Source organism: Dipodomys spectabilis, unplaced genomic scaffold, assembly GCF_019054845.1.
Source record: "Dipodomys spectabilis isolate Male_0828 unplaced genomic scaffold, ASM1905484v1 ptg000001l, whole genome shotgun sequence".
NCBI lineage: Eukaryota > Metazoa > Chordata > Mammalia > Rodentia > Heteromyidae > Dipodomys > Dipodomys spectabilis.
The window spans coordinates 10,531,100-10,546,437 of record NW_024870678.1 but is presented as its reverse complement, the minus strand read 5'-3'; the positions used below and the strand labels follow the sequence as shown (position 1 = coordinate 10,546,437).

At 42.5% G+C, this 15,338-nt stretch overlaps 1 protein-coding gene across 2 annotated transcripts in view; it reads left to right on the top strand.

The window, feature by feature from the left end:
* The first annotated feature begins 715 nt into the window (after positions 1-715).
* Man1a1 (mannosidase alpha class 1A member 1) overlaps positions 716-15,338 on the top strand; it is a 159,327-nt gene continuing 144,704 nt past the window's right edge. The window contains exon 1 of one of the 2 annotated variants that reach the window (XM_042667279.1): positions 716-1,582. In XM_042667279.1, coding sequence (XP_042523213.1) covers positions 959-1,582 — 624 coding nt within the window. In that variant the 5' untranslated portion in view covers positions 716-958. The remainder of the gene's footprint in view (positions 1,583-15,338) is intronic. The other variant, XM_042667335.1, reaches the window with a different exon arrangement.

The following is a 15,338-nucleotide window of genomic DNA, read 5'->3' as shown; positions in this document are numbered from 1 at the left end:
GTAAACTCCCCGCCCCGCGCGGCCCCCTTCTCCGCCTCGGCTCCACCCCCGCGGGACCCTGGGCGGCGTAAGATTGGCCCGGCCGCGCTGTCACTCTCCGGACGCGTCACCGCCCCCGTTTCCGACCGCCCTGAGACCGGCAGCGCTCTTAGAGCTCGCGGGGCCGCGGAGGAGGGCACCGTGCCGCCCGGCTCGCCGCTTCCTACTCGCCCGCGGGTCGGCGCGCTCGCCCACCTGAGCCGCGGCCGGGGGCGGGGGCTGCGGGGCCGCGCGCTCAGCCGCCACCTGAGCGGGAGAGAGGCAGCGAGAGGGGGGGTGGTCTCGGCACGGAGATGGGGAGCGGGCGAAGTTGACACCCCCCCACACCCGCCCACCCGCGCTGCCGCTGTCTCTGCGCCGAGGTGCGCTGCCCTTCCCGGAGGTGTCCGCGCGCGGTCCTGCCCCAAGCGTGCGCGGGACAGCCCGCCCCTCCCTGCGACTCGAAAACTTCGCCCCAAGTCCAAACGTGGGCTCGGAGGGCGGTGCCGGGAGCCGGACTCCCGTACTCTCAGTGCCGGGGGGCGGAGTGGGGGGGGGGGGGGGACGGGGCGGCCGGGGGGCGGGCTGCCCCGGGGGCTCGCCGGGCCAGCGGAGGGCGGAGACCCGCTGGAAACTTTATCACCCTCCTCGCAATTACGCCGCGTTACGGTTGTGTTTTTCTCCCCCGCAGGGGCCGCAGCCAGCTGTGTGTCGCGCGTGCTTCCTGGCCAAAAGAGCCACCTCGGGGAGAAGGTCCGGAGGGGAGCTGTTTACCCCGGGGAGACCCGCAGCCCAGCCGAGCGGCTTGGGCGGCCTGGATGCGCAGGACCCGGCCCCGCAGCCGCTGACTCCCGGCGGCGGCGGCGAAGTTTGGCTGCTGAGCGGCTCGGCGCCGGGCCACTGGACAGCCGGCCACCCCGCGGCCGAGGCGGCGGGAGCGATGCCCGTCGGGGGCCTGTTGCCGCTCTTCAGCAGCCCCGGGGGCGGCGGCCTGGGCGGGGGGCTCGGGGGAGGTGGCGGCGGCGGCGGCAGCGGCAGGAAAGGGTCGGGCCCCGCCGCCTTCCGCCTGACGGAGAAGTTCGTGCTGCTGCTGGTGTTCAGCGCCTTCATCACGCTCTGCTTCGGGGCGATCTTCTTCCTGCCCGACTCCTCCAAGCTGCTCAGCGGGGTCCTGTTCCACTCCAGCCCCGCCTTGCCGCCCGCCGCCGACCGCAAGCCCGGGCCCGGGGCGCGCGCCGAGGACGCCGAGGAGGGGCGAATCTGGCACCGCGAGGAGGGCGCGCCCGCGGACCCCGTGCTCACCCTCCAGGACAACTTGGCCAGGATCCGCGAAAACCACGAGCGGGCTCTCAGGGAAGCCAAGGAGACCCTACAGAAGCTGCCCGAGGAGATCCAAAGAGACATCCTGCTGGACAAGGAGAAGGTGGCACAGGACCAGGACCAGCAGCGTGACCGCGAGCAGTTCGGGGGGCTGCCGAACGTGGACTTCCAGCCCCCCATCGGGGTGGAGAATAGGGAACCCGCCGACGCCACGGTCTCTGAGAAGAGGGCAAAGATCAAAGAGGTGAGTGCGCCCTGCCAGGCTACCTCCCACCCCCTCGTGGGTGCTGGTTTTCGGGGAGAAGAGTCAAACCTGTGAAACTCTTTAAGACTGCAACCTTACAAAGCAGAAAAGATGGAGGGTTTCCCCCTTCCACCAGGTGCTGTATCACAGTCTGTCTTGTTTCCTCGGTATAGATGTGGCCCATGAAGATCCGGGAGTGAAACCCGTTGTTGTTTTTTTTTTCTTTTTTAACTTCATGAGCTTAAAACCATATGTGATGGGTGTGAATACATATACTGGTAATATACTAGCCTTTCCCACTGGCTGCCACAGGGTTAATTGTTCCTGAGAGTAGTAACAATGAAAGGACTCAATATCCTCCCCCCCACCCCAAAAAAAACCCCCACGTTTGGTGTGGTTTAAAAATGAAGCTGGGCTGTGAACGCAAAGCATCAATCACGCTTGATATAAAGGTTCCATCAGCAAGCCAGTGAACCCAGCGTTCAGTCCTATGGCCCCATTTTGCCAGGTGTTATTCTGAGTGTATTTACAAACTGTGAAGGTGAAAGTTGAGAACTTCCCAACATAAGAAAGATACTATGGCTTACTGTCTTTAGAAAAAGGAGATTTTTTAAAAAAAATTCTCGTATTTCTAGTGCAGTCAGAAAGAGGGTTTTCATGTGAAGCAACAGGTTTGCCTCTACAGCAGGGCAGTAAACAAAGTTAATCTAGGACAAACATGGACTTTGATAAGTCCTCTGTAATTTCTTTCTGGTAATTTTCAGTTTGAACTTGTAACATGTGATTAGTTCATGACTAGCTTAAAGCTGAAGGAGACCTTGAAAATCCTTTTGGGCTGTCATTTCAAAGATGAAAGTTAAAGGGCCTTGAGCTCCAGAGCAAGTAAGGGACCAGAATCAGGACTTAACCCAGGAAGCCTGGATATCCTCCCAGTCACCTGTCACCAGGCTGTCTGTAGACGTGCGTCCGTCCTTCAGCACTCCACCCTGTTGTGAAACTGTGCCAGCCTGCATTTTACCTAGAATCTAGAGCTGTAGGAGTTCTATTAAAAGCATATTGTTCCAAATCTGATTCCATTTGATAAAACATATTATGAATAGAAATAATATTTTTTGCTCTTAAAAGTAATTACACAGAATATCTGAAATTTTTGTTTTGGTATCAGGTCAGTAAGCACAAAAGGAAGCATCCAGATCAGATTTTCAGAGAGTAAACAGAACTTGGAGGTGACTGAGGTGACTGAGAGATACTTAGCGTAAGTGGCTGCAGTATGGACTGCCTTGCGATGTGTAACTTTAACATACAACCAGATGGATTTGGTTGGGCTGTAATTGAGCAAGTTCAGGTGTATTTGGTTTTCTTCTGGGTACCCTAGGAAGATGTCTTCATCCTCAGCTACATAGCTTCCTTTAGTGGTTCTTCAGCCTTCTGCCTCCTTGAGACCCTTCTTCAAGCATAGAACTCTTCCAGACTTGGGGGGTGGGAGAGGAGGCATGGGTTCCACTCCCTTGAACTTCTCCCTAGTAGTTTCCTTTCTCCTTGAGATCTTGTCAGTCCTATCAGACCTGGAGGGTTGAACCAAACTATCTCTTTCCAAATATCCTTCCATACTCACTTCAGGCTCATTATCCAACCTAGAAATTAACCATAATGATCTATACCTGACAATGTTTACTTTAAATCTGAACAGAGTACTTCATGCATAACAGGAGTCTAAATTCGTATGGGCTGTGAGGTACAGCAAACTGCACTTGCCTCCAAGAAAGGGATTTTAAAACCTGAAGACACACAGATGTTACAAAGCTGCTAGCACAGACCATTAATGATTTAAATTACATTGGAGCAGAAGTAGCAAGGCAGTCTTAAGTCCGTTCAGGACATTAACAGTGTACATGTCCATCCCTATTAGATCCACCTTATCTGTGTTTCTAACTCAAAAGGATTTAATTTACCATGCAAGAGAAATTTATGTAGCTTCTGATATAAGTGCATTGCCAACATCTTAGCCCTTACATGTTTTGCAACTTCCTGGTGTTGCAGAAAGTGGTGGAACCAAATGTGTCTTTTAACATTCAATGTTATTGTGAGTGCCCAAAAGAATCAGCATAATTAGCTTCAGTAGTTAGGCAGGGGCCTGTGCGAAGAAATGGATTATGATTTTCTGTCAGTTCAAGCAGACATAATTCTTTGTAAACCAAAGAAAGTAACTTCTACTTTTCTGATAGATGAGGTGTTTGGTTTTAGAGAGAAAAGAATGGTTGCCCATTGTGAATAAAGCGACTATAGCTTTACACACTTACATTCTTTAGGTGCCACTATGGGTGCCTTACCATGGACCAGTGACTTTAACCTTGGTTTTGTTAGGTCTTGTGTCTGTATTTTCTAGTTCTCTTTATACTAAGGTTTCTTATTTCGATTTTTTTATTTTGTTGTACAGGTGATGTACAGTGAGGGGTCATAAGTAAGGTCATTAGTACATTTCTTTTTAAACAATGTTACCTCTCCCTAGTTTTTTCCCACTTCCCTCCCCTCCCCTCTCCTGTCCTATTTCTCTCCCCTCCCCCCAAATTTGTAAAGTTCATTTCCAACATAGTGTCTAGTAAGTATCAATATTGCATTGGTTCACCCTTTGTCCCACCATTTCTGATTCCCCTTCCCTTCCCCAAATCAGATAAGCTTATATACAAGACAAAGGGTACAGAAATCAGAAACAGTTACAACAGGGAATAAACCAAAGGAACAAAAAAGAAAAAAAAGAAGTAACTGCAAATAGTACACACACACACACACACACACACACACACACACACACACACACACACACACACACACACACACACACACACAGAAAAACAAACACCTCTTTCCATGTCTTGGAGATCATTTTGATAAGCACCATTTTATATAGTCATATGCACATAGCTACTGCTCTGAATAAATATCCTCTACTAAGAATATCCTAGACATATTCTAGTTATTACAAATGAAGGAAACCATGCAGCCTGTGTTTCTTGGGGGCTGGCTTGCTTTACTTAATATAATTTTCTTTATCATACCTGAAGGACCCAAAATGTTTATAGTTAAAATTTAAAATAGATAAGGAGAGCTTCTATGCTGGGAGCTTGAGCTGTCATCTTAAGTAAAACTTTTGTCTTATAACTTTGGTTCAAAAATACTTAATTACTATTTTTCAAAATGCTAATATAATTGTTATTGTTATTGGTGCTATAGTACATTTGTAATAAATATGTGTCTTAGGGGAGATAGTCTGTTAATTAAAATAGGACATTGCCTGAAGTCCTTCACAGAAAGGTATTGTGATTTCCACTACAGTTTGATGGATGGTAAACCTTTGATGTAAAATTCCCTCACCCTGTCATTGTGGAACTATTGTAAATACATTTAGTTTGCAATTCCCCAGATTTTGTAAGACATACAAAGTGAATGTGTATTTCCATGAATTTGATCTTGAAATTATACTAAAGCTATCCTTAGCTTAAAAAAAAAACAAAAAAGCTGTTAGGATAATGAAGCACAGATTAAAATAGCACCATAGAATTCCTAGAAAAGTCATTCATTTCATCTGTACTCCATTCTTCTTTAAAAAGTTAAGTAGTATTTTTAGTTGGTTTGATTTTTCTTTTTAGTGGATTAGGAGGAACACACTGGGTCTGCCACGTCCTTTAGTATTAGAGCCCTAATCCAATTGGAAGATAAACTTTTTTTGTCCATTTCCTGGAATTATGGGGAATTCCGATTAATGCAGGCCAAATTCAAGTTAACTCTTCTCAAACTGGAGTCTCCACGGATGTGAGAAGAGGTGGCCAACATCCAGGCCGTCAGCTTTGGGGCTGTCCTGTCAAGTCTTAGGACCTTTCAGCTGTGGAGTCACATAGGTCGGTCTTCTGAGTTTCTCAGAAGAAGAATGTAGTTTTTAAAACATGTTTCTCAGTCCTGGGGCTTGAACTCAGGGCCTGGTTGCTGTCCCTGAACTTTTGTACTCAAAGCTAGTACTCTACCACTTGAGCCCCAGCTCCACAGCTCCACTTCCAGCTTTTTGCTAGTTCTTTAGAGATAAGAGTCTCATGGACCTTCCCGCCAATACTGGCTTTGAACTGCAATCCTCAGATCTTAGCCTCCTGAGTTGCTAGGATTATAGGCATGAGCCACTGGCACCTAGCTTCATTTTTATTTCAGACTTATTTGTATGATCATAGATTTAAGGAAAGATTCCATGTTGATGGCTAATGGTTAAAATATATTTTATTAAGATTTACACTAGCTCTAATTAATGTTAACCCTTCTCTCTTCAGGTAGAGATCAGAGGTGGGGGGAATAATCCACCTTGACAGACCAAACAAACCACATTTATTTTGAAGCTTAACTCCCCAGGTTACTTGATAAGGGGTGGTTCTGTTGTGGAAAATAATATTTACAAAATAATAAAGGCCACAATTTGAAGTTTTGCCTTAAGAAACTAGAACTCCTTTGGGCTGTTTCCCCTGCTCTGTTGTGAAACATTCTGTGTTCACAGTGTTCAGTGGCAGACTTCTCACTCAGGGCTCAGGAGCCTACCTCAGAGCAAGGAGAGGAGGCTGTGAAGTATTTATAAAGGATTTTCTTCAACATGCAGATGAATATGTTAAGATGTTAACTATGTAAGCACTTAGGCAGTTACTACTTACTACTTATTTCATGAGCTATGGTGGTATATTTGTTTATTAAAATGAGCTTTAAGTATGTGTGTCAAGGTCAGAGGAGAGGAATGTTGAGATCTGTGTGGAAGAAGAAGACTTAAGTGTGTAGTACAGAGTTGCACAGGACTTGGATAGGGCCCCCCTATTCCCCCAGTGGAATGCCTCTAGCCTTTGACTTTCTTTATACCCTACTATATTATAGACATGTATGTTTTTGTCATGAGGAGTTTTTGTTTGTTTGTTTGTTTTGTTTTTTGGTTAGAAGAGCAGCCACAGCCAGGTGCTGATGTCCTCCTTGCTACTCAGAAGACTGAAATCTGATGATTGCTATTCAAAGCAAGCCTAGTCAGAAATGTCTATGATACTCTTATCTCCGGTTAACCACCCCAAAAAAGATAAAGTGGAGCAATGACTCAAATGATTAAGTTGTAGTGTTGAGCAAAAAGGCTAAGGGACAATATGCAGGCCTTGATTTCAATCCTAGGACTGACAGGAAAAGAGCGAGAGTGAGCGAGAGAAAGAGAGAGAGAGAGTGAACAAGGAAAGAGCAGTCACCTTGGGCTCCCAAGATCCTATGACATGACTGGTAAAATGGGTTAAGTAGATAAAAATGAAAAGAAACCAATATCTTGGAATTTAATGAAGATTCTCCCGCTCTCTCTTTGTTTATTTATTTTTTTGATTGGTTGCGGGGCTTGAACTCTGGACCTGGGTGCTGACCCTGAGCTCTTCGGCTCAAGTGCTCTACGACTTGAGCCACTGTGCCACTTTTAGTTTTCTGGTGGTTTATTGGAGATGAGAGCCTCCAGACTTTCCTCCCTGGCCTGGCTATGAACTGCAGTCCTCAGATCTCAGCTTGTTTCTTGCATAGCTAGTGTTACAGGCCACCAGCCCCTGGCTGTGAAGATACTTTTTCTTTGGGGAAAACAAGTCTGGGTTTACCCTCAGTATTCTTAGCCTAGTAACTAGCTTGGGGTTTATTCATTAAATAATCATCTGTCCCACCCCCCACCTCTCTCTGTTAAAAGGCTCTTTACCCAAACTGCACAATATAATTTTCTGTTACCAACAATATGCCATAAATATGATAACTTCAAGTCTCTGATTTTTTAAACTAAACATATGTTCTAAGTCACAAAATGTTATGGCTGGATGGGACCTTAGAGATAGCTCAGCTTATTCATTGTACAGGAGAAGCAACCAAGACACTGGAAATCACCTCACCAGTTAGTGAGAGAGCTGGGTTGAAAACAGAAGTCCCGTCAGTGAGTATCCTCCATCTCATACTCCACTTGCCTCCTAAATAAAACTCCAGAAGCCTATTAATTGAAAGTTCTTGTTCATTACTGACAGACCCTAATGTAGAATGAGTATAAAACACTTATGACATAATTCTCAAATGTTGTAAATTTAACCTTATGTTGATTTTTGAATTAACTGTGGTTAGTCTTTAAAACTTTCACTACTAGTATGATTTAGCAAACTACTTATTTTTATAAACCACCTGGGGGAAATTTGATGTGACGTCTTTTTCTCTTAAGAAGATCTCTGCAGGAAGTAGTCATTTGTACATTGCACATTCTTTATGAAGAAAAGTGAGTAAAAGAGAAAGAAAAATATAAAATGGACTCTGCCCAGAAAAGAAAATAATTTGGAGGACTTCTTTCAAGCTATAAATGTCATGTCCTCTTCTGTCATTGTATTGTGGAGAAACAGAAGAATTAACAGCTGCATTTTTAAGCACACATACCCTTAAAATTCACGCAAATCTATGAGCCTCTCCACTCTAGTAGGTCCTGGGGAGTCTTAAGTTTCCTTGCTTATCTCTGTCCCATCTATTTGGAACAAACTTGGCTGGTCATGAATCTGTCGTCCCATGCACTATCTCTGTGACCTTCCATATATTACTTAATCTCTCAGAGCTTCAGTTTCCTCATTTGTAAAATAGTGCCCATAGCAATATTAAAGCATTTAGAAAGGCATCAGGCATTCAGTGGGTGTACAATAAATACTACTTGTCTTACTGCTTTTGGTCACTACCTAGACACCAAGAAAAGAGTGCATTATTCCCTATACTGTTTAATGACCTAGGGAAGTACATAATGAAGTCTCTCAAAAGGCACTTGTAAAAATAGATAAAATTATGTTTTGATGCTTACAGAGATGCATTTACAATTCATCAACATGATCTCTGTAGGTAGCTATTGTTTTTATTGTGCTGTAGTTAACGATGATTTTCTTAGATTTCTACCAAATTGGCCAAAACCATAGCTATCATTAAAATTATACACTTAACTGCCTATACTTCTGCAGCTTCTCTACTTTAAAATATGTGTGAACAATTTGTCTTTTGTAGTTAGATGGTCTAGTTTCTGAAGTACCATTTTCTCTGAGTAGTTACAGTCAAGTTACCTCCTTAAGCACTGGAATTCTTCCCCTAAAGTGAGGGAAGGAGGGAGGAAAAGAGAAAGGGACTGAGATTGAGGAAAGTGAATTTTAACCTGTTTTTTTTTGTCTTTGGATGATTGTTTTTAAGACATGAGATGATTTTTAGACTTGGCAAAAATTACATAATTAGGATAAATTCTATAATCACATCTCAGCCTGTCACCTGAGCTTGCATTAAAATGGCATTATTTTGAGAATTTTATGTTAAGTTTAGATATATTGAGGTTTCAGGACTAGAAGGACCTCTAAGACCCTCTGGCTTGGTGCTCCACCTTACATATGAGGAATAAATTAGGACCACGTGAGCTGCAGCATAGTGCCCAGTCCCTGATCAGCCTGTGATGATCTTGACTCTGATGGGAGCCTGTGCTTTGGAGACTGACTGGCTGAGCCTTCCCCACTTAGCTCTGAACAGCATGCCAAAAGCCAGCAGCCCCCTGAGAACACCCTACTGCTGAGAATATCCTAGGTGGAGAGCAGGCTGGGCTGCTTTGCTTGGGAAGGTATTGCCTGTGAAAGCAAGGCCAGCAGAGCACTTCACTAGAAAGAATGTAGTGGCTCTGCCCTACCTCAACAGGGGCTTGATAAAGATTCCTGTGATCATTATGTACTTGAAAGAAAACCAAATGAGATTAAGGCTTAAGAGCATTTAGGAATCACAGCCCTCTTTTGGGTCAGAACTCCGCAGTTGCTTTAGGTACCTCGGACCCCAGCAGTCCTGCACAGAATACAGACAGAGATGATAAAATTAAAGAACACTTGTAATCTTTGGGTTTACTTGATTTTTGAAACCAGACTGAATGGCATTGCTTCACCCCTCCCCTCCACTTCCTTTCTCTCTTCCAGTGCATTTGACTCTGTGGCTCATAAATTTATCCGAAAATTGGGTTCTTGATTGTTTGTTCAGCTTCTTCAGCCTGCACATATATACACTCAGATGACAGTGTTCTAACTTTCCTTTATATTTTCACATACGTCTAAGTGGGCCTCTTAGACCGTGATTTTTCAGGCTCTTGTGAGGGGTGCTTAGTGCCAGAAGTTTGCTTGAGAGGCAGCAGGAAGATAAGAAGAAACCTGAGAAAGGACAGTTGGCTCTGAGAGGGTGCCTGGCACACAGAAGTGTTGCATCCTAGCAGTGAAGGCTGTGTACACGTGCTAGGGTTTATGGGAAAGGATGTGGCAGTAATTGTGAATGACTGTGGTTGAGACACAAAGACCAGGAGCTATTGATGGAAACCCCCACTTCTGCCTGATCCTTGCTCATTGAATGGTCTTTTCCAGATTCCCTGAGGACTACTTGATCCTCAGGGACAAGAAGGTCTCAGATATAAAATCCCATACAGGGAGTGGCCGTTCAACTTCCCTGCCCTATATTTGGGAAATTATTTTCTGACCCCAGTTCCTCTTTCTTGGGAATTTACATGTAGGAGCTACAAAAGAAAGGGTGTTTCTTCACTTGTTGTCTATAGGGCATACAACAGGACAAGCTAAGGAAATGTTTAAAGTAGCACAGAAGTGTTTGCACAATCTTAGAATCTCATTTTCAACTGCATGAAATGTTACCCTTTCATGGACATGTAACTTCTTGAAGGCTAATGTTGAAAGTATATCATTAAATCTGCTTACATGACTGCCATTCCAGCTGCTCAGGAGGTAGTGATTGGAGGGATCAGGGTTCAAGGCCATCCCAGGCAAACAATATAAAGCTCTATCTGAAAAACAACTAAAACAAAAAGGACCAGAGATGTGGCTCAAGTGGTAGGGCTCCTGCCTAAACAAGAATGAGGCTCTGAATTCAAATCCTAGTATAGCTGAAGTAGGAAAAAAAGGCTGCTCAGCAGATAGAATTGTACTTTGAGATTTGTCTTAGCAAGGGAGAAAATAGATTGGTAGAGAAGCCTAGGATCTTTCATTATTTTTTATCTATTATTATTACTATTATTATTATTAATTATATAGTTGTACAAAGAGGTTTCAGTTCCACAAGTCAAATTATAAATGCAGTGTATCTCGATCACTGTCATCCTTCCCATCATTCTCCCCATCTCATTGGTGTGTGTGTGTGTGTGTAATGGCAATTGGTATTTTTATTAACTTGCTAATTTCATTAACAGTGACTTTGACAAGAAATACACACAGATATGTCACCAAGTTTTTATATTTTAAACTGTTGCCTGCCTTGGAAACATAGTTTTGAAAGTACTGAAGAGAAAAAAGAAAACTATTTTCTCAGTCCTTTCAGTCACAGGTCAGGACAGCAGCCCCTCCTCCCCTTTAGCCCCTTTGTGGAGTTTTTTTCCCTGTAGTTGTAACCATGCTATAGATGTGTGGCTTTTTTTTTTCCATTTACTTTGTTATTTTATGATATCAAACAGAGGCATAATCCATTTCCTTGACCCAGAGCACTTAGACTTCTTTTGAGGGGAGATACTGAGGTTTGAACTCAAGTACTTTTTGCTTTCTATTTTTTTTTTTTAGGTTTTGTTTTAGGTTTCATGCTTTTGCCCAGGCCAGCCTTACATCACGGTCCTCCTATCTCTGAGTCCCAAGGAGCTAGGATTATAGTTGTATGTTGTCATTTCTAGCTTCTTTGTTGAAATGGGAGTCTTGCTAAGACCCAGACAACTTTCATCAGCACCTGGAGGACAATATTAACTCCAGAGATCTGGGGAAGGCCTTCTTTTATTTAGATTACCAGAATGATTTCTTAGTATTTTAAGATTATAGTTGAAGGTTAAAAATACTCCAAATAGAATTTCAGATATGATTTTGATTATGCCAAACCATGGAGAGTCTTATAAAGTTGAATTTCTAAACATTAAGAAAAAACTACCCAGAAGGAGAATATCATTCACAGTGAATCATAATATAGTCTTAACACTTGAAAGAGCAAGCTAATCTTTTGTATGTTGGAGACCATTGGTGGTTTGAATAGAAAAAATAAACATTTTTTGTCTAAGGTATTTTATTTTTAAGTAAACTGAAAACCTAATTATTCATGCAGCTTGAGCTGTTAGTGTTTTTACTTTGGACCAACATCTTCAAATAAACTGTTCTAGTCATGGTTTTTAGGAAAGTCAGGAACTGCACATTTGAAAATGTATTGCTATTCTGACCTTGGATAGTTCATAAAAATCTGCCAAATGCCAGAACTGTTTAAATCTGGCTTTGAGACTGTGTTAACATGATGAGTAATGATTGACATAAATGTACTATATTATTTTATAAATTGTGGTTTGAGAAGATAGTAATTTTAGAATATTTAAGATGTTGATCTCGGAGGCTTGTTATTTTTGTAGTCAACTGGCAGAGTTGAGTGATATATCTAGTCAACTGCAGGTTTTCAGTTTAAGCAGTCTGTATTGTGATTTAATTCCTTAAATTAGTAGCCCAAGTCAGCAATTTTATAAGGGATTCTTATTATGAATAGTAATGGGAACTTTAAGTAGTTAAAAAATGTATTTTCTAATTGGTGTGTGTTCAATAAGCTGTATACATTCATTCATATGAAACACTTTGGTGAGTTTTCATTAAATCCTCCTGGGATTAGTTAACAGAATACATTATGAAGAATTCAGGAGCTTTGAGGATGGGGAAACAGTGGATTGTGGAGAATAAAAAAAAGAAGATGATTTATTAACTACTGTTGAGAACTGCATTAGCCGAGTGAATAAAATTATGATTTATTAGGCATTCTATGAGTAATAAGATAAAGGCACATGGTACAGGTTAGAAGTACTTATTTTTGTCTCCAAGAGTGCAGAATTTCTGTGACACAAGCTTTTGGTCATCATCAATCTCTTCCAGAGCTATCATGTTGAAAGCAGGAAAAGAACCTTTCCTTATTTTTCCACATGTCCACCAGGCCAGCTAGCTCTGGTCTTTGGCCAAAACAAGACCTAGTAAATACTTGTTAAATACATATTCTGGCTTTAAACCAACATACTAACACGAGTTAAATGGGTTGAGTTATTTTCTTTTTATACATGATGTTTTTTCCAACTTGCTAAGCTAGCACTCTACCACTTGAGACACACCTCCAGCCCTGGATTTTGCTGGTTGTTTAGAAGATGTTGTCTAGCAAACTTTTATACTGAGGCTGGCTAGAACCTCGGTCCCCCAAATCTCAGGCTTCTCAGTAGGTAGGATTACAAGGCTTTAGCCACCAGTGTCCAGTTTAAGTAATCATGTACTCTGAAAGGGTGCTCACTCACCTTTGGAGATTGCTTCCTGCATGTATTTTCAAGGACTACAAACATGTCCTTTTAAGAATACTTGTCAAATATTACAAGAATCAAATCTACTGACTAAAAAGAATAATGAATGTAGAAAATGACCTTTTCCATTTTAAAACTTTAAAAAAAATTTCACAATGATTTATACAATGAAACTGTATTTGTTTTCTTATGTGGCTTGTAAACTGACGTGGAAGTAGTTCTTCTGAGCAAATGCAACATCACTGGAATAAAGGCAGATAATTGTGAAATTCCTTTAAAGGTCAACACTTACTTGAATAAAAAAAGTTCAGTTGTCTGTCAAAAAGTCAATCTGCTTTGTATTTATACCCAGCATTTTATTTTGTAGGTGTGTGATTTTAAAATTAGATAAATCCATACTCATTTCTGTTCATTATTGCTTGGAGTATTGGACTATATTTAATAGGAGCTGTCATTTTTCCCATATTTTAATTTTATATATAACACACCTAATTAAAGTTGTCTTACTTTTTTCCCCTTAACATTCTAGAAATTTTTTTTTGAAACAACAGTGTTTTAATAGGCACTGTTCACAGTTCCACATGGAGACAAAAAAATCTTGGGTTAGGCATCATTTTCCAGAGTGTCATAAATGGGTTAGGTGTGATAGGTTGAGAAAGAAGAGCCGCAGTCTTCTGTTTTCCAAATTAATGTATCTCCTGAAAATGCTGTCTCATATAAATAATTGCATGGCAGAAGCTCTGTGAATTTTCTGCATTTTGCAAATGGTCCCCTTCCAAACCATTCTGCAGATTACTATTAAATTAATTAAACCTTCCTACAGTGTGACTTCTCTCCTCTTGCCCAACCCAGAGTTTTACTGACTGTACAACTCAGCAGTTCAGCTCAGGGTATATTTTAAAGAAAGATTACATGGTCCCGACCAGAGGTTCTTAGATAGTAGGTCATCTAGTGGTCTCCAAAAGTTACTTTATACTGTTCATTTCCTCTTTTCTTTCTTTTTGGTAATACTAGAGTTTGAAGTCAAGGCCTCTCGCTCCAAGCTGGTGCTTTACCACTTGAGCCAGAGCCTCCAGCCTTGCTTTTTTGCTGGCTAATTGGAAACAAGAGTCTCCAGTTAACTGGGCTGGTTAAAAATGACCAGCCTCTAATCTCAGCCTCCTGAATAGCTAGGATTACAGTAGTCATCCACCCATGTCTGGCTCACAAGTTGCATTTTTAACATGCTCAAGTAATACTGATGCAGCTGATCCAGTGATCTGTTGGAAGGACATTGCTCTAGAAGTCACAGCTCCTTAGCTTGAAATCCATAACCTTCAGCATATCTGCCCCAGTTTGCTTCTTGAGTCCTGTCTCCTATTACCTTCACGAAAGATCTGTGATCTGCAAGACTTGCCTAGTTACTGTCTCCAAAACACAACTGATGTAGGAATTTCCCTTTTTTACTTCATCCTGCTTAAAAGCACTCTGCTCTCTCTTGCACAGAATCCATGTTCTTAGGAAATCCTTTCTGTGTTCTCTAATTATTACTGGAATCTTTCTTCTCCATAGTCCCATGCCATTTTTTGTGTTCGTCTTTGGACTATATGTTTATAATTTCAGGGGCCTATGTGTTACCTTCCTGTGGATTCCAAAATAGGGACACATTTTTTCTTCTTTTTTTTTTTTTAAGAGTATATGAGGCAGGGCTGGGAATGTGGCTTAGTGGTAGAGTGCTTGCCTAGCCTGCATGAAGCTCTGGGTTCAATTCCTCAGTACCACATAAACAGAAAAAGCCGAAAGTAGCGCTATGGCTCATGTCCTAGAGTGCTAGCCTTGAGCCAAAGAAGCTCAGGGACAGTGCTAAGGCCCTGAGTTCAAGCCCCAGGACTGATAAAAATAAATAAGTAAAAAACAAAAAGTATATGAGGCAGGTTTATTTACAAGATACCATACCAGACTCCTCTGATGGATCACTTCAGATTCTTTGGGGCTCATCTGTCTCCTGGTTCACTAGTTGGACTCAACTGCCTTCTTCCCCCGCCCCCCCTCCCCCCCGCTTTATTGTTGTTTTAGAGGTGATATACAGAGGGGTTACATTTACATACATCAGGTAATGAGTGCATTTCCTTCTTTTTGCATAGTATCTCTGTTCCCTTATTCTCTCCCATCTCCTCCCTCCCATCTCCACCCACGAGTTGTGTGGTTCACTTTCATCATTGTCCAGTGCAGCCAGTGGGTTCCGCTACTGTACTTTTTCACCTTTTTTCCACTGATTCTGTGCCCTCCCCCCAACTTCCCTCAGATGTGCAAGTTAATACACTATATATGAGGTAAATCATATGGAGTCATTAGAAAAAAAAAAACATTTAAGAAAAAGGTCCTAGGCGCTGGGAAGGTGGCTCAGTGGTAGAG